This window comes from Amphiura filiformis, chromosome 17 (genome assembly GCF_039555335.1).
Source record: "Amphiura filiformis chromosome 17, Afil_fr2py, whole genome shotgun sequence".
Classification (NCBI taxonomy): Eukaryota; Metazoa; Echinodermata; class Ophiuroidea; order Amphilepidida; family Amphiuridae; genus Amphiura; species Amphiura filiformis.
Genome location: NC_092644.1, coordinates 30,053,441 through 30,073,780, shown reverse-complemented (window position 1 = coordinate 30,073,780; position 20,340 = coordinate 30,053,441). Strand labels below are relative to the sequence as shown.

The following is a 20,340-nucleotide window of genomic DNA, read 5'->3' as shown; positions in this document are numbered from 1 at the left end:
CTACATGTATCATTCCTGATTGTGTGAAATACAGCCACAAGGACTTGAACTTGAGATAGTACAGACTAGTATTTGTGGGCATTAACCGGATTGGGAAACGGGTTTCTTTTGAATTCCGGTACCAAATTCAATCGAGACCCCGGATCCTGGTTTGAGCATGCCGGCAGGATTCCGGAGTTCTGTGAGAGCATGTTTGTGGGCTACAATGACTTCAAATACAAACTCAGTCTGTAATCTACATCCTACAAATTTGTGAAATATCATCAGATCACACAATATGATTATCAGGAATTGTATGTAATCTTCTGTATCATTGTACCAGTTGAGGAACCACCCTTCGATTTGACATTGAAAATGATTTGCATCTGACACTTCGCTCAACTCAGTTAAATTGCCGGCTGTCAGTGGACTGACAGATCAGCGGAACAGTTGATGCAAGTGTCCAAGTTGAATTACTACATGTATAGTATTAGAGTGCCTAATGAACAATAAGGAGTACATGTAATGGACATGGTACTCTATGGATTGAAACCAGTTGTCACAACTGATATGAATAAGGTGCACTCTCTCAAGATGATGCAATTCTCCAGAAACACAACATGACGGAGCATCTTTGGCATCGAGGATGTTTCTACCTGTGTCGCTAACGTGGAGTTGTTGCTACCATGAACCGTGTACTCAAGTTTCTACCACGACGTGTGCTGTGTCAGGCTTACTACCACAACGAGTGTTGTGTCAGGCTTACTACCATAATGAATACTACCAATACAGAACTGAATTCTGTGAATTTGAACTTTAATCTTGTCAAGCAAAATTTGATTCAATTTGTTGACTTCAAACTTAATTTAAACTTGAAAGTGACCAAATTTCAAGTGAGCATAGATGCACCAAATTCTGATTTATCCAACAATTACCATAATTTGCAGAACTGTTATTGTTCATTTATCGAGTAAGTGCATTTTGTCTATTATGCTCCCCAAAATGTGATTCAGATTCGAAATGATGATTTTAACCAATTTTGATTGTATTTGAAACTTGATTGAAAGGTTGAGTTATATCCTTTCAGGTATTTTGATCATCATATTTTGACTCAACATTTCAAAGTATGTTTCAAATTTGTATTGTGATGTTTATTTACCAAGTTGGATTTGAAAGACTAATTGTGTTTGAAATTACAGGACATTCATCATTTGATATGATCAGCTTGACAAAGGCTTAAAATTTGGAGATACATTAATTTTCGCTTTAGACAGCCTAGATCAATAGTCTTAGACTGTTAAACCATCACCAAGATGTATGATGTATTATGAAACTATTGATTATTTACAATATGTGGCATTTTAATGTTTCTACCATCATGTAGCTTGAATAGCCATGAAATTTGTTCTCGTTTGTACTGTTAAAGAAGTGCAGTGCACTGTGCGTTCAAGTTGCGTTCTTGAAACACTCATGTTTGTGATTTATAACTTCCAAGTTGTTCAGTTTTAAATTGTTTGGAGTTAAATGTTTGAGAGTTTATTGTTCAAAGTTCACCAAAATATGACTCAAACAGACAATTCTGATTCAAATTAATTGATCTTGAAATTGAAACTTTATTGACAACAAAACTTATTGTTAAATTTGGTCAAACAGATTTAGACATTAGGATATTGTTGGAATCGCTCTTTATCCGTGCGATTAGGGGCCGGAATGTAATGTCTGGTTCTGTTTTCCCATAATTTGTACCTTTAATGATCTCTAAATATTGATTACTGTAAAAAGTACGTTAGTGTGCCTTTAACGCAGCATCGTTTAATCACACAATTTAGCTCAAGCGCAAATGTAACTTCTAATTGATGTGAGCATGCGCGATTGCGAAGTAAACAAGTTGTAAACAGCGACCTTTGACACCAATCATGGCCGCTCGCATGGCAAGTTGAATCGTCTTTCACCTACATTTTACAATAGAAAGAATGACTGATTTATTCACAAACCAATGAACGAAGATGGGTATAGTATCAAAGTAAATAAAGAGCCGTAAATAGTAAAGAATGTGTATAGAAGCGTCATTTTAGATGGTTTACCCTGCCTCCATCCTTCAAGGTTTCAGGTTTGTTTACATTTTACAAGTCCCTTCGCTCGTGTGAATCTATTACTGCCAACCCAGTATCGTGTATAGTAAATCGTGGAGTAGATAGCGGTATTTCATCCTATATGTTTGGTGTCCACCTGAACCCAATGTAGATCCATCTGTTGGACTCTACAGGAAGAGCATTTATTTTGTTATAATATAGCAAAAAAGAGTTGCCAAAAAATTTGTATGTTTTTTCTCCATAATTGTTGTTACACCAAATCTGGATTTATATTTAGATTCTTTGATGTCTTGCATTAAAAAAGATGTATACTTTTATATGTCGTGGGTGAATAATTAAGAAGTTACGGTACTTTTACTACATGTCTGTGAGAGTGCACAGCTGCTTTAACTGTCTACAATGTGTAATGGTCGACTCGCAAATATTATAATCACTAGGAGAAAGATGGATTGTGCTATTTCACGAGCCGAAATGGAACAAAACATCATTCTCCGAGTGATTATATTGCGATCATTACCCGAAGTTAAGACAGTTAATATTTGTTTTTATACATCAATTCAATAACATATTTCATATACTGCGTCTTAATGACGACGAGCCTATTATGGCTTTTATGCCCTTTATATTCCACCACATGGGAAGAGGAAACAGGACGGCCGCGCACACTGTACTTACAGTATGTCCTGCACCTCCTGGGAGATACTGAAGGGATGCTGCAGGCAAACAAAATTGTTTCGCTTGCCTAAAAATTTTAATCTACGAGTCCATGAGGTAACGCACGCGCAAATTTCGCCAAGGAACAGTCTCTTCTCCGCTACGACGCGACACATTCTGTTTTACCAAGGCGAGGAGGTTCGTTACGCATTAAGCATGTTAAGCGGAATAAACGTCGTTGGGATTGTAAAAGCGATCATACGGGGGTTGTTGATGGTTAAAATATCAAAATGGTAATTCACCAATAAACTGTTTACAATTTATTTATGTATGAAGTATAATATTTGATGGACAAACTATTCAAGAGGTATAGTGATATGACGTAACCTGAAAAGCAATTTCCATTTCAATCAAAATTAACGGATGCGTGTAATTATACTTGTAATTTTGATTTGATTATTTACGCTAATTATTTATTATCACCATGTACAAAACACTTACCGTCGTCATCCGTGATAGCAACTCTTGTGCTTACAGGAGCAACGATCACACCATCAGCGGTATTTTCCAATTTAACATCAAAATACTCAACAGGCTCCACCTCGTTATCGTCAATAATGGGAATGGTGATTGTAGCGGACGTTGACTGAGTCCCACTTGCTGGTAGTGTAACGGTTCTAGTGTTAGTGCCACTGGTGGTAAAGTCAGCAGTTGATGTAGCTGGCGCAGCTGTGACACCTGATGAATCTATTCGGATGGCTGTATGTAATGGTTATGAAAATATTTAAATTAAAAAGATTTATAACCTATTATAAAAAATTATATTACCCATTCTTGCACCTTGTCGTTATTGTGTTCGCAATTTGTTGCACGTTTGTGACATCTTTGGCTTCTATGCTCATTTCTTGATCTTCCCTGTTTTGTTTCATCGTCTCTTCCACAGTATGCCGACGACACGGTCCTTTATAGACCTATCACATCTTCCCAGGATGAAGATATTCTTCAGAATGACTTAAATGCAATCAGGACGTTAAGTACTATCAATAGGCTTCCCCTTAACATACTTAATGCTGCTAAAAATGTGTGGTAATGCACATTACCAGATCCCATCGTCCTCTTTCCGTTAGATATCAGATGGGTGCTATCCCTCTTGAAACTGTTTCTATGCATACGCACCTCGGCGTTGTCTTGTCTTCTAACCTTGAGCGGGGTCCCCATGTTGATACTATCACTAGTAAGGCCCAACGTTTGCTTGGCTTCATCCAAAGAACGGTTGGATCCAATGATCCGGATACCATGAAGAACCTTTTCTTTGCTCTGGTGAGACCTATCCTGGAGTACTGTGCTCCAGTTTGGGCTCCTATAAACAGGGAGGGTCACAAAAATAAGCTGGAAGGGGTCCAGAGAAGGTTCACCAGATACTGTTTTCCTGGTCCCTGGCAGTCTAGGCCTTCTTACAGTACAAGGTTGTAAAAAGGTTGCCAACAGTACGGTCAAATCACTTTGTTTTGAGTGCAACAAAAACATGCAATACCAGTTTGCCTTTGAGTATTTTGCTGTTTTGTGGTAAATAATCTGTTTTTACCAAACTCAATTATTTCTGATTAGTGAAGATTGATATTTTTTCACACGATGACACGAATACGAACACACAGACAAATACGATGCCATGATGGAAGGTCAGGTGTGGTGTCAAAGGTTTTCGTGACTTCAAATCCGGGTTTCAAATACTACCTTGTATTTCATATGTTATACATATCACGCACTTCCTTCGTATTATCGACAGCAAGTTATAATTTCGACATTACTATTGCAAACAATAAAGACTGCTGCCTGATGGGATTATAGTAGATTGACCGATTTCTGTATATCGTGCCCTTGCTTAAAGGATGTTTTTACCGCTCTTCAACAGGTACGATTCACTAACCTATATGTTGTGACCTCATTACATGGGCCGAGTAAGATATCCCCGGGAAGATATCCCCCTTCCCAATCGTTTCCAAATTAAGCCAGCCTTTCAAAAGCGGCATTATACGTTGCAATTGGTAACTGTGTGGAGAGCGAGCGGAATCTTACTGGCGACTGAGGTACATTGTACAAGAACTATTGATAACGAAAGCCGGGAACAGAAGACGACAACGAGAAGCACGACAACGTTGAAACACGTGTTAAAGAGGTTGAACCTTCTTGGGGCATTGCAACGCAGTCACTATTCTACATTTGTGATGCAATATTGCAAACACAAAACGTTTTTAACAGGTTATATTTTGGATTTTTGGTTTTGCTAAAATTGTTTTAATAACATTAAATGTCGGGTTATGTAAAGGTCATATAAACGTTTTAAATGTTTTGTATGAAAACAGGCCTACGCTACAAACATATTTTTACAATGTTTTCAAAATGTCATTGTAATGATATTTTTTGCCAAATATTTTGTCAACACTTAAATAACACTATGTTAGAATATTTGCAGTAAGTTATCAAAAAACGTTTTTAAATGTTATGAAAACGTTTCCTAGCAACCTTTTCTAACCTTTTGCGAATGATGTCGAACATGTTTTGTGTTTGCTGATATCATGGATATGGTTATCGTACTTACTTGCAGTGAGAGGTCTATCCAATGTCACTGTACTTGCAGGATCCCTTGCACATTGAATGGTCACTTCAGCTGGTCCGTTGTCTTCTTCCACTGTTGCGATGTCTGATGTCATACTCCAATTACCTGTAAGGTAAACCATAAACACATATTGATGAAACTGATCCCAATTATACTGCCGTCTTTTCTTGTTCAAGTTTTATTTGAATTCTCTTGAAGCAACGTTATATTAACGTCCCCGGGTCAACGTCATAGAATGAAATACAATCACTAGCCATACACCCGGACATATTGTCCCTCAGTTTGCTGATTCACACATAGCAACCAGCTCAGCATAGGATGGAAACAGCAAGACAACACATGTTGCGATTGTTGGCCATACTTGAATTCCCGGCCCCGTTTGTACTGACGTACAGGCTGACCAAAGAAAATACTGATGTACTGTATCAGATAGAATCAGGGATGTGATGAACCTTTGCACAACATGGATATTCATCCCGATATTATTAGTATGTTATTTCACCATATAACGTGTAGCATATTCTAAGGAGAATCTGTGACATTAGCACTCCTCCATTGGAGTGTGTTTTATACAGCAGTTCGATCTTTGCAACCAATACTCCTGGGGGTTCATCTCCTATGAAGTCACAACCTCCTCCACTCCCACCGCCCATTTGTGACCCGTTACAGCAGAAGGTACCTTAGGTCGGTGCTACATATGTCTCATTTTCTAGTGCCAAGCACATTCTAAACCAATCATTAATTCTATTGTTGAAGAGGCTAATAAGCTGGTGTCTATAGTCTATAGAAATGTTTGTTATACAGCTCCAGTTTTTTTTTACTATGGCTAATCCCTGTTTGAAGTGGTATACGTATTGTATTGTATATAATGTAGGTATGTATTAGCCACCCACTAACAATGAGAGGACATTCTTTGACCTCGTTGACTTGGGGATGATTTGAAATGACCGCCACTTCAGATTGTCATGATTGTTTGAAATTTGCATTCCAACAATGGGGCAAAAGAGACACAAATGGGAGCCGACATAAGGTACCTTCGTTGTAATTGGGTCACATTTGCCCTTGTTTTTTGTTGTTGTTATTTTCAAACTTTTCAACCTAATTGACAACCTGAACCCCATGCAAAACTCATCAATGAACACACTGTTATAATGATTAGGGATATAATCATATCCCTGGTTATATGAAGTATGATCACTGCAACTTACAATCATTATCTTCAATATCGATTACAACAGTAGAGTCCATCAGACAAGCATCAACAGGAACTGTGTTCGAATTCAGCACAAGAGCCAGTTCGAATGATTCCTTGTCATCCTCAACCTCACTATCGTCAGCCACAGTCACGGTGACAGAGCCGGTAGTTCTTCTAGTTGCAATCGTGACAGGTGTTACAGTAGTGATTGCGGTGTAATCTTCTGGTTCAGTGGCGCTGACGCTAGGTGAAGTTGGCTGAGATTGAACACCTGTAGGAGACGATAGTAAATTATGTTGTTTTAGCTGTGAGCATTATATCCGAAGTGTAGAATTCTTCGATATGTGAAAAACGTGAAAAATAGAGATCAACAATTTAAACGAGCTACAAATAAGCTATTTATACATTTAATAAACAATTTGAACAATTCAGAAATAACAGAATTTCATATTCTTGAACATCTTAGTAAAGATAATGGTGCCTCCTGATCACCACATGCTGACGATTGGGCTAATGAAAATTAATTCCAAGTTTCCCGTCCCCGCTCGCATCATTTTTTTTTCAGTTTGGCCAAAACTGCATCTTAACTGTCAATTATGTTTGACTTAGTTGCAGACAGTTGAAGACAGTAATATCGCTTACCAATAACTGCATCGGCATCTAGAAACCCTTCCTTTTCAACCACTACTTCTCGTGTTCCTTGCGTTTCACTCACAGATATGGGTTGTCCTGGATTTGGATTTCGGATCTTAAAAATTACTAGTTAGATAAAAAGGCAGGGAAATATGTTAATTCTTCATTACACGTCATTTAATGTAGGAAAAGAATTATTAAAATTTCAATTACAGCATTTGTTTGGAATAAATCGTAACGATAATTATGGACTGGGAGCAATGAACATCAAAATAAACTGGAGCGCAGTTTAATAATTCTTGTTGGTGATGATTTTATGCCGTTGGTATAGTCTACATAATTTTATCAGGACCTTTACATTACGTTACCTCTGCCCAATAAAATAAATGCATTTTAACTTCACATCTTTTTCTCTCTTTCACTGAAGTGACCACATGTTGTCATATAGCCAGAAACAGTACATAACGCAGTTACTTGGAAATTTCATTCGCCTGATAATTTTTTGTTATCACTAAATGTCTCCCTATTCATACATAAACATTTCTTATAAAGCGTATTAGAAAATTGCGCGCAAACAGAGCAAAAAAAAGCATAATAACATAAAGCAAGTTAACAAAATGAAATCATTGAGAGCAGGAGGAGCATTGACATGGTTGGATTATTATGTGTTGTGGAAGTATAGACAAATAATTATGTGCCTGCCATGCCATGAGGAGTTTTCAGTAGTAAGCAAAATTAGCGTGAAAATGATTCTGCTGTAATAGGCCTAATGGCAAACTGGTAACCAATAAAGGCCATGAAGAGCAGGAGTAATGTGTAATCGCGTTGCAGTTTTGTAAGTATACTCGCTAAACGTAAACGTATGAAAGTGTTCACTCTTTTTAGAGTGACTATATCACTCTATTTCTACTCAATTCTACTCACTATTATATTCACTCTTTGAGAGTGAAATTATCTCCTTTTCACTCTTTTACATTGGGCTATTCCAGAAATTAAAGGCACCCCCTAAAGAAGACATGGAATTCCCAAATTTGTTTACCATTTTTAGCTCGGGGAATTCCCCAAAAAATATGGTCATTATTTTCACAACCCTAAAGAAGACATGTGAATTCCCAAGAAAAAGACACCTTTTTATTTTAGGCTTGGGAATTCCCAAAAATGTTGGCAAAAATTTGCCTGTCTTCTTTAGGGACATTGGGAATTTCCCAATTGTTTAATCATTTTATTGTCAAAATGGAAATCCCCATAATTCCCAAAAAGTTATGGCACAAATTTACATGTCTTCTTTAGGGGGTGCCGTTAATTTCTGGAATAGCCCACTTAGAAAATAACCATACTGCTAAATAAGATATTTAACATCAATTTGAAAAGGCAGTGAAATAGTAAATGATCTTTATGGCACTTGTAACTATATCATTTTAAATGAGATAATTGTTACAAATTTGACATCCTTTTGTATGTAAAAGGAAATTATGCAACTGATCAACGTACCATCGTCGGCCCTTATGGTCACCATAACGGTATCAGAACCACTGATCTTATATTCTGGCTTTGTGTCGAGTATGAGGTTGAATGTCTCATCCACCGTTTCGCAGTCGTCATCCACCATGAAATTAAGAACAACATTCATGGAGGTCGCATCTTGAGGGAATACCACCGGAGTGTTTGCTGCGAGTGCAAAAAAGTCTACACTGGAGGTTGCTTCTGTTGCTGTACCATCTTGAGCTGTATGAACATCTATGATAAGGGAAACATAAATTGAAAAAATATAAAGATCTACAAAAACGAAAAATAAAATACCATGATGTATTTAAAAATAAAGATATCTATTTTAACGGTAGGTTATGTATAGAAATTCTGACCATAGTTAACAACGTCCGATTTCGGTGATTTTGGTGTCTAATTACCGGTATATGTTTTCTTGCATGAGAAATACAACTACGCAACTTAAAAAACTGTACAAGGAACCGATGACCTCCTAATTACAATATGGATGCTTTTGGTAGCCATGTTGCAAAAGAGGGTCATCGGGCCCTTGTATAGTTTTTGTTAATTTGCTTAGTTGTATTTCTCATGCAAGAAAACATATAATTAGACACCAAAATCGGACGTTGTTTACTATGGTCAGAATTCAAAAAGGTCGTTGACCTATGAACATTTTCCGTCATAACGCCCTCTTGAAAGGTCTGACACATAACAAACTATACATGTTTGGAATCCTCATGACCACACAAGTAATTTGATATATTACTTCACATAATTGGAGCATTCTGAAAATTTGACCCCCATGTAACATTGATTAGAATTAATCAAAGGTCCCAAAATAACTTTCAAATCTTTGTTCTATGAGTTGGTCATGAACTTTACAGGACGGTCTTCTACTAGAATAACATTTTGAATTACCCGTCCAATTAGCTGGTGTAAAACAAACTTTAGTTACATTAGTGCCTCCAACTATTTATGTTTCAGGCTACACATACTTACTGCAAATAGACTATACCGACAGGTTGTGATGTAATGAGGTGATAGGTGGTACAGAAACGGGTACCGAACCGGTCCCCATAGCCTTACTCTTCCTATAATGACCTAAAATATAGGCTGCTAGTGTTCAAGATTTTGCCCGTGCTATGTTTCTTTTTGTCAACAATTTTTGCATCAAGTCTTCTTTAAACTCACATGCTGTTGTTTCCGCTCCTAGGTAACCTTCTCTTCTCAACACACCCATTACAGTTCCTGGTGTTGTCGAGCCTTCATAATCGGACAGGGTAAGATCTTCCCAGTAATACCTCACTGAAATAATAAAACAGTTTGCTTTACATGTTAATAAAAGTATATATTTAATTATGTGATATAGAGCTTCGGCATTATGTCCAAATAATAGAACAAAAGGTAAGCAAAACAAAATAAAGGTGGTAATTTATCGTTTGTTATTTTTTTAAAGTTGGTCATAAGGCCCTAAAAAAACCACTTTGTTTGTCCTCCACAGCTTTGAAAGAGGACGTGCGGGCGGGCGGAGATTTTTTTGGATTTGGTGCATTCCTGGACCTAGCTAGAGCTAAATGCTACAATCATTCATGGTGACTTAAAAAAAACCACATTTTGTTTCTTTAATATGCAGTTAAAGTTATAATTTGTGTTCATGTCATAGTCTTTTAATGATTTCAAATCCAATGTATTCTATCCACGAGTTATAACTTTGCTTATTGAAGACACAAAATGTTTTTTTTGGGGGGGGGGGCTTTTTTAATTTTCAACCATGAAAGGTCTTAGTATTTAGCTCTAGCTAGGTCCAGAGATACTCCAAATCTGAAAAAAAAATTGAATTTTACTTATTTTCATGAAAAAAGATTATTGAAAAAAAATATTGGTCAGGCCTTAATCTGAGATTCCTGTATTCATATCATCCTGGTATTTTGTTGGATCAATAGCCAAGTGTTCATATTTATCAACATTAAATTCACGTGGAGTATCATCAATATCAAAATACTTATACAATTCTAATAAGAAATTTTCATCATCAATGAAGTGGTTAAATGGTAAATTCATTGTATCATTGCATTTTACACAAAACCAATAATGATTGTCATTTTTCATGAATTCTTTTCTGCTCAGATTGCTACATGATTTATGCACAAAACATTTACAAGTGCTACTTTCAGTTTTCTGTGATTTTCTTAACACGCTTTTGGCATACAGAACAAGGGCTACATTCAGACATCAAAACACAAAATAATATATATATATAAAATTACAATTTAAAAACAAACAAACACAAAATTTTGCACTCAAATAAATCTGAGGTCAACTTAAGTATGGCCCACATGCCACAAACAATATTTGGGTGAAAAGTACTGTACAACAATGAAACGTCAGTCAGGCATTATCAGAATTACTTAAAGAACTACATGTATTACTAAGGAGCGGGCGGTGTAGGACAAACAAACAACTTTTTTGTTGGTCATAACGGGAGTAGCTGGCTGAACACAAGTTGGTCATGACGAACATTGTGGCCAAAATTAACGCACAAAGTGAGTGACTCGGCAAACTTTTAAATTCAGCTTTGTTTTTTGTACACATACTGATTTATAGGCTCCATTTAGTCGACTGTCGACTGCGACTTAAATGTTTCATTGTGAATACAACATTCGTATTAATGTTAATCCTTCATACATCATCATTTAATAATTATCTTTCAACAATAATTATAAGGATGTCTTACCGTCATCGTTTTCAATAGTAAATGTAATCGTTTCATATGTAGGTGTAGTCGCATGACTCGCATCACCAATCAACGAACCGGTACACACGTCTGTGATTTCAAACCCTACTTTTTCATCTTCTTCTATACAAAAATCGTCGATGAAGTCAATGGTGAAATCTTTTGAATTGTCAGTTGGGTCGAAATCATATTGTATAGGTGTTGTTGCTGTAGTCGCTGGCAAGTCGCTGGCATGATCATAATCGTGAGTGTCGACAGTTGTACCTGGACCAGTGGCAGTTGGAGTAAGGCCGTCTAACTTCCCAATGCCTACAATGAAAATAAAAATAGATGGTGTTAAGAGCTTATTCTATTTGGAGCATGGTGAGCAACCTGACCAAGAAAGTAAAACCGAGCAAAATACGATGATGAATGAAGAAGGCCCAGGATGCCATACCCAAATAATCAAAGCCAATGGTTCCTTCTACTGTTCAGTTTTGATATAAGTAATGCCTCCATGCGGCAGATATGGCAAATAATAAATATTAACTTTTCATTTTACCCCCCCCCCTCTCCTGCTGGAGTGACTGCATAGTTAGTAAAAAAATGTTGTCAATTCGCCCTTTGCTAGACTGCTACCCTCATTCGTCATTCTTCTGGATTGACGACTGTGAAAACTATGTGGAAACGAGCTCGACAGAATCTCAGAAGGTGCGGATTGAACATGTTGAAAGGCCTTTAATAGTTTATTGCATTTTTTGTTATTGTTATGATCATTGGGTAATAAAGACGAATTTATTTGAAGACGGCGAAGTAAACTGCATTTCCCAAACTCTCAATTGATCTTCGTCGAAGTAATCCTTCACAACATGAGGAAAACTCTTGACCTTTCATGCATTCAACGCCCAGCGACGCTGCCGCTTGGGCAAAGCGGTGGAGTGATCAAAATGTCGGCTTTCCGCTGGTCACCGCTACCGTTTCTGGTGCGACTACGCAGTGAAACAAAATCTTCAGAGACGCGGCACGCGGCAGAAGAGTATAAAACCAGCATAACACAGTATATGCGCAGTGTAGACGGCTGGTGGAGTTAGTCTAGCCCCAAAGATGTTTTACTGTAGTAAAACCTAGATACGCCGATGCGTATACTGATGCACGGCAGTGAACGTAACCGCTCCGGCTCAAATCCAGAAATGACGTCATTTGTTCTGATGCTGCCACTTCCGGGTAACGCGGGAGAAGAACATGCCTTTTGCAAACAAAATGGCCGACAAGTCCCGGCCCCTTTCCAGCGAAAATACAGCTTATTTAGCCAATGCGAACATGGGGTCATCACCAGAAATATTTTCCTATCATATTGGACTAACACGTCAGCTATATGGTATTTCACGATATAACAGTAATGAAAAGAAAACTGCAAACGTTCGTTCGTCGGATGTTTGACGAAGTGACCAGCTCTAATGACGTCACTATGTAAACAACATAGAGGTATAAATAATTAATTAGGTAATACCAAATATGGAGGTATCCAAAAGTATGCTAATTAGAACAGGTTAGAAGGCATAAACAATCGTTTAGTCATGAAAATATATGAATGAACCCCTAATTCACAACACGGTTATAACGCCTTAATAAAAATTACTTTAAAAAAGGAATGGGGCGCTTGATTGGGGAAGGTGTTCTGACAATCCAAATATATACTTAGTCCACTTCAGATGACCTGTAACAATTTTGGCGCAGAATTGTGATCGACATTACTTAATTCACCTCGAATGACTTTGACCTGACATTCAACATTTTCGCGCTTACACCAATCATAACAATTTAACTCTTACAACTTCCTGTTAACTCTCTAATTTAAAACTCTAAATTTCTGTCTCTTTGCCCTTTCTGTCTTGTACCATTAAGATTAGCAAACATCTTCATGATCCAATCAGGTGGTGAATGACGTGCATTCTCTAAATTCAGTAAATTTCCATCGTCAACCGTGTAATTGAATGGGATTATTTTGAATTTTTAAAACGCTTGAAATATCACAAACAAATAGGCCTATGTTAATAAATAATATAAATAGAAGCTAAAACCGTTCGGGTTTGATAGTGAACCCCACAAAACTAACCGAGTATATGTAAAATGCCATACGGCCGGACGGTTTCACAAGTTGCCGGCTCTATCATTTCACTCGCTGCCTGGAATCAATCTTGCATTTTCCGAATGAATTGAATTGTCAAATAATGTCGTAAAAACTTTATTTGTGAACGGATTTCCATCGTTAAAAAAAAAAAAGTATGTTTAATATATCAATTATTTCAATGAGAGCAGTTCCATTAACTTTCTTCCATAAATAATCACAGAGTATTATCTGTTTACAAAATAAGCGGTTTTTATTCAGATTTAATTAGCGTGCTGTGTGTGACTGCAATTATCATTATCAGTATACTACTCAAAAACATGGCCTTGTTCATGTTTACATAGTCACTGCCTTGTTTGATATTAGGCCAATAAAAAAAATGTTTGCTTGCTCTCAAATGAATTGTCAAAATTGGGTCGGTCGGCCGTGGGATTTCTTTTTTTTTCCTTTTTTTTTTTATTACTAGCACACGCTAATGTTTGTATTAATTGAGGTTCAAAATATGAAAAATCAGACAATTTTGGTGTCAGAACATTCATTCTTCATAAAAGTAGCTACCCAGCAAACACAAAACGTTTTCGACATCATTCGCAAAAGGTTATAAAAGGTTGTCAGAAAACGTTGAAATCCTGTTATATAAAGGGTACATTAAGAGTATAAAACGCTTTCATAACATTAAATAACATTTGTTGGTAATTTACTGCACAGCAAACACAAATGTTTTACAGAAAACATTTAAATGTCGGGTTATATAAAGGGTATAAAACGTTTTAATAACATTCCAAAAACATTTGTGAAAACTTGGTATAAATCATTCTAAACAAAATATTTTAAATAACGTTTTATTATGTTTTCACGACCTTTATATAACCCGACATTTAAATGTTATTAAAACATTTGTAAAAAACATTGTAAGAATATTTCTGTGTTTGCTAGGTGCAAATATTTTAACATAATGTTATTTAAGTGTTGACAAAATATCAATACTGCAGGGTACCAAACTTTTTGATACAGCTTGTATAGTAATTTGTTCTAATTTCCATGCAAAGGGAGCCAGTTCTTTCATCCTTAAAACAAATACACATATTTTCAATTACATGCAGATAGATAAGACCTTGGTAAGATAAGCATGTTAATTGTTATGTCACTATCACTATCTTGATCTTGATAAGATGCCTACCATGCTGCAGCGTATTAAACAAGGACAACTATACAACATACATTACATTCATTGAATGACTTTGAAACTTTGGGTACAAAAACTCATACTCTGCAAGTTAGGTCAAATTTTACACTATGATTGTTTATTTGAGGTTATTGGACTATGCCATTGAGATTAGGCTATTGTAGTCTATAGTGTTGGTCACCGTCTATCGGGTTCTAAGAGGCGCTAAACTGGTTAAGCCATACAAAGGTCAAAGGTCTCGATTTATTTGGTGTTTTTATAAATCCATTAATTTTGTATTTTAAACAAAGATTATACGCACACCATTTTATCCCGTGCATATCAGAAAACAATAATAAATCCAAGCATATTGCGGTTTTATTTCTGAGCAAGGGCATAATATTAGCAAAACAATTGCGGAGTAAATCTAGTAAGAGTGAAATTAGAATCTTTTCACAAACTCATGCCTATATGGTGGGCGCCTCCGTAGAGGGCGCCCCAAAAACGTTTTTGTGTTTGTTGGGTTTGTTATGAGCACTACTGCATTGATAATAACATTGTAGAAAAATACATGTTAGGCATTTCCAAGTCATTATGAAATGAATTTATATAGTAGAGTAGAGTCAACTCACTAAAACTGCAGCAGGTGGGATGCTCAGCACTGCCGCCGGTTCTCATCACAGTGAATGTCTTGGTGTTAAAGTCGTTCTCGAGTTCAGAAGGAACTTGCTCGGTGAAACCAAATTTAGGCTTATCGGCATCAGGAACTTATGGGAAATAAAAGCAATGATATGAAGAACATTAGAACGAAAATCTCAAAAAGGTACACTTTTTCAAATGCTTGCTGCTTCAATCATTATTACATTATTTTGATGTGAATGTTACTATTCTTATCATTTCCCTCAAGGTTCGTCTTAAGGCCTCAAAACTGCTAAATTGTTAAGTATAATAAAACTACACATATTTAGAATGACAAACACTTCACGAATCCATCTTTTGATAAAAATGAACAGTTTTGAAGAAAATTACAAAAAACTTTTTTTTTTCTTGATTAATTTGGTAAGAAAATCATCGAAAACATAATTTTTACCCCACTTTTTGTGAAGTTGGTTATAAAATATATGTTTTTTCTGTACTGATGATATTTAAATCTAGTTTATGAAATTAGTAAAAAGTAAATTTTTTTGTTATGTTACCCAGAATAAATGGGTACCAAAAAATTAGTGTTTGAGTGTTTCCCATTCTAAATATGTATATATTCATACTTTAGACCACGCTTTAGCAGTTATTAGGCCCATAAGTTTACATAATTACAGGGTTAAGAGAAAAGGTTTCAGGGTTAAGACCAACTGTACACTGATATTCTGTTGCTCAGTTCACCAGTTAAGGGTATTTATTGTTTTTTGCGTACAGTACTTTATAATAAAAAAATAGAATGACTGGCGTATTTTAAACAGCGAAGGCAAAATTGCGACCCATCAAACAATAAACCTTTTACATCAATCCTAGTTTAGCCTAAGTACGTCAAAAACATTTAAAAAAACACACGTTCTTTCATCAAAACTGTGCCCCATAAAAAACACGCCCAACGATTGCTTTCTCCTATCTGAATTTTTCTATAAATCGATCAAAGTAATTAATTGCCATTAATCAGAACAAAATGGTGTTCTGGTTGAAGCAGTTTAAAGAGTGATGTAGAAAAGTTTGTTGAAGGAAGGTTCTAAAATTATTCAAAAGCAACTTACATTATTGCATCTTGCAGGTGCTAAAGCCAATAGAATTATATAACCAATCATGCCAATATGCTCTTTCTAACTGTCTAATCATTGTCTTGCATGCCGTGATGCGTGTTTCAATGTATTTACTCCCTATCTGATGATTATTTACAAGTCATCCCGTTTCATCATCAATTGTACAATAATTTAACTCTTTCTCCTACTATGTTGATAAATCAACTTACTCTCTTGTCCCCAAACTTCCACCTCACACGTTGAAAACCACGTGGCATCTGCACCAACATCCTCTTTCAAGATGTAAACGTATCTCCCATAGTAGTTTGTATCACACTCTTTAAAGATCCAATCATTATCATATGCAGCTTCTGTGCTCGTAATTGAAGTACTGCACACATCATTCTTCTTGATGTTTTCTATTTCTGTCGCTGCACTGACACCATCTGGTATGCAGGAACCAACGCGAACTTCAGCACCCACAAGTTCATCTGCTACGTTCGTGTCAGGAGCTACATGGTGTTAAATTTATAAATATACTAGTAACTTTTTAGGGCGTATTAACCAGTCCTGGTATACAGCTGATTTTTGATTAAGTTTTTTGAGTTTAATTTCTCAAAAAATACAGATCAGGGACCGTCCACAAACACTTGTTGGGGGGGGGGGGCTGATGCAAAAAGGAGGGGACTGGAAGTTTTTGACCCTCCTAAGGGGACCCTGAACAAAATTACCACAAAATTTCCTGGAAAAATTGAGTTTATATGCTTTTCTATGGAGTTGACCCATAATTTCTTCTCTTCTTGATGTTTTAAGAAACATTTTGATTCATTTGTTTATAATTATTATCCGCTTGTATTAGGCCTACTGGTGTGAAACTGATGTGTTTCTCAGTGTTAGGAAAGTCAACAAGTAATTGTATTCAATCTATTGAAAAACGTTTACAAACGTAAAAGGAGTGCCAACGTTGCAAATTGATTGGTTGATTGACTGATTGATTGATTGGTTGATTGATTGATTGATTGCCTCTTTCATTCTGTTTTTTCGGCACTTGATTTTAACTCGGAATATAACCTGATATGAAATAGAGAAAACCCATGTCAGTAACTCTAAGTCGGGTGTCTCACCTCCCCCCCCCCCACACACACACACACCCCAACGGTCATGAAAACACTGGGCTTGTACTCCGCCTGATACTTGCCTATTTCGCAAATATAATTGTTAAGATCGGTGCAGTCCAGATCAACCCATGCACCCGTTGTACTAATTGCTACACAATCAAGAGGTACGCCCGACCCATCACCACCTACGCCTGGATCGACGATAAATCCTGGAGCAGAATTATCACCAGGCCAGTTGCTGCAATAACAAATAAAACGGGAATTAACCGTATTTTGTGTTGATTAATAATGGTATAGTCTACATACCAGTCGTTATCCCGGGTCGTTATCCACGGACCGAAAAAGACGGTCTATGCGCGAATGTATTCCTTTTATGTATAGGTCAATTTAAAGAAACTTTAAATCACGACTAAAAACAAGTGAAACAGTTCACAATTGACAAGCGCGAAAAGTCAGTCACGCGAAAATGTCAACCTTTACAGCACTATGTTTTTGCCACCAAGATTTTCCATATCCTTTGAAGTCAGTCAGAACCGCATCGCAAAGCAACGCATCGCAAATGCGGTGGTAGTATGAACGGACCTTTAGCGTTACATCACAAATATTATGAATTTTTATACCAATCGAGTTTCTAATTGGATTATCTCCACAATTATCAACCCTAAACTAGCAAAAGTATACATTTTTGGAAAGCTGAAGGCATAAGCAATTCACATATATACCTTTCAACTCATTATACATGGTTACCTTCAAGTTATACAGGGTGGAATAAAAAAGATTCAGATACAAAATGGGATACTTACTGCATTGCTTATTACCAACTTGAAGTAAAAAACAGGAAGTAATCAACATTCATTTGGTTAGAGGATAGGGGGAGGCTACTGACTGGAAGAAACCAAAATCACAGCTGTTTAGTAATCTCGGAATACAGGGTGTCCCAAAGTATGTTATAATTTTTTACAATTCGACATATTTTGAACTGAAACATTTTATCCCTAACACATACAGAAAAAATTAAGTCCATATTTATATTCCTCATTAAATTTCCCTTCAGAAAATCTATACTTCGACTATGATACAATAAGTAATTAAAATTTTACAGTAACTTTTAGATTTTGAAGACATCCGCATTACTTACTACAGTGTTTTATGTGAAAACGGGTAGTTTTGTATGTAAAAGTTTGTATTTTCTAGACTAAACCAATCATAAATGATTAAAAACTATTAGTAGAATTGTTTAGCTGTAAGGTAATGAGTATTTTAGATGCTAAATAGAGTCCAAATCCAATTTACAGCCTTTACAGAAGCAGATTATGCACTAAAATATCAATCTCATAGAGTTTGTGTGTACCACATCCCCCACCTCCGCCACCCTGCCCATTCTGAATTCCATGAAGCACAGTGACAGGATTACAAAGGCTGAAGAATTTCCGTTTAGAGGGTTGAAAGTGCATTTTATTTAGCAATAAAATGAGACCACAATCATGATAATAACTTATATTATTGCTTGGCAGAGATATCATCATTTAATTGGAGTTGACTTTGGAAAAACGTAACGTCGCCACCTTTTTTGGATGGCGAATTCAAGACGCACGACCAGGCACGTTTTGCTAGCGAAAGACTCGTGACTACCGGTCGCCGACCTGCTGCTTGGCAAGCGACAGATCTCGAGTACGCATCCCGATGGAAGCAAACAGCTTCTTTTTTTTCTTTCTTTATTCCTTCCTTTTTTCCCTTCCAGTCGCTAAAAGCACTTGGGGCGTATAGGGTTAACATTGGTTAAGGGGTGGGTGCATAATATATAGTGTTAACCTACACATACACATGTTACTGTATTAAGAAAATCATTTATAGGCGAGAATATTTCACTGAAATCCAGTTCCTAAAAATAGTCAATTTGCTCCCCATTTCGTTACCCGTGCCGTTAAATTCTGGCCATTTCCTTCTTACAGGCCCCTAGCACTTTCCAACGCCGGTAGAGGCACATATCCGTCACTCCTAAAGTTGAGCCCCCCGCATTTTTTTTACAACACTACCTGCATTGCTCCAGAGATCAACTAGAGAAATACCTGATTGCATTTGTAAAATGCTGGATGAGATAAGCTAGGTTATGAGCTGCAAATATCTAGTCTTTGGTTTTAATAGAATCAATTTTTGTTTTCTCCACTAATGAAATACGCACGAAATTGACTAAACGCCACGGCTCGATCGCTGTACTGCACGCAATAATCGAAGCGGTGCGCCATGTAAGATAAAGTTGCTTTCAAACTCTGATAAACAGTGCCAAAGCAGAAAGCAAGTAAGGAACCTTATAAGGTACATAACAGTCAAATTGATGTCGACATTTTTCTTACTATTAGGGACATGCATACTTAAACATTAACCAATGATCATAGAGAGCCGTGTACAGTCGTGTGATAATTATGTCAAACTTTTTCTCTGATCATCAGGAACAAACGGACAGTTGTCGCATTTCTGTAGGATCATTGGTTAAAGAGATATAGACACTGTTTGTACTTTCATGCACTTAACCTTCTTTCTTTTAAACCAATCATCATAGAGAATCGTGCGATATGCATGTTGAACTTTTCCTCTGATCATAAGGAACAAAACAAAAAAAGTCAGTGGTCGTATATCTGTAGGCTCATTAGTAGACTATGCCATAGTCAATTTTTGATAAATAAAAGCATGTTATTAATGTTAATCATGATGAAAGCATTCAGTTGAACTCGAAATTATACTGATATTTATTACATCAAAATACTAGTATAAAATTGTTATGAAAAAGTTTACATAATTATATTAGTGACAGTAAAAGTAAAGTGTACGT

General features: G+C 36.5%; 1 protein-coding gene across 2 annotated transcripts in view; it reads right to left on the bottom strand.

Moving 5' to 3' along the window:
• Nucleotides 1–20,340, bottom strand: part of LOC140137600 (uncharacterized) — a 235,912-nt gene that overhangs the window by 62,054 nt on the left and 153,518 nt on the right. For both annotated transcript variants that reach the window (XM_072159331.1, XM_072159332.1), the window contains exons 9-18: nt 17,591–17,748; nt 16,623–16,904; nt 15,295–15,429; nt 11,391–11,699; nt 9,848–9,961; nt 8,663–8,908; nt 7,181–7,297; nt 6,552–6,809; nt 5,326–5,448; nt 3,228–3,485 (exon numbers count right to left, since the gene is read on the bottom strand). In XM_072159331.1, the coding sequence (XP_072015432.1) occupies nt 3,228–3,485; nt 5,326–5,448; nt 6,552–6,809; nt 7,181–7,297; nt 8,663–8,908; nt 9,848–9,961; nt 11,391–11,699; nt 15,295–15,429; nt 16,623–16,904; nt 17,591–17,748 (2,000 nt within the window). The remainder of the gene's footprint in view (nt 1–3,227; nt 3,486–5,325; nt 5,449–6,551; nt 6,810–7,180; nt 7,298–8,662; nt 8,909–9,847; nt 9,962–11,390; nt 11,700–15,294; nt 15,430–16,622; nt 16,905–17,590; nt 17,749–20,340) is intronic.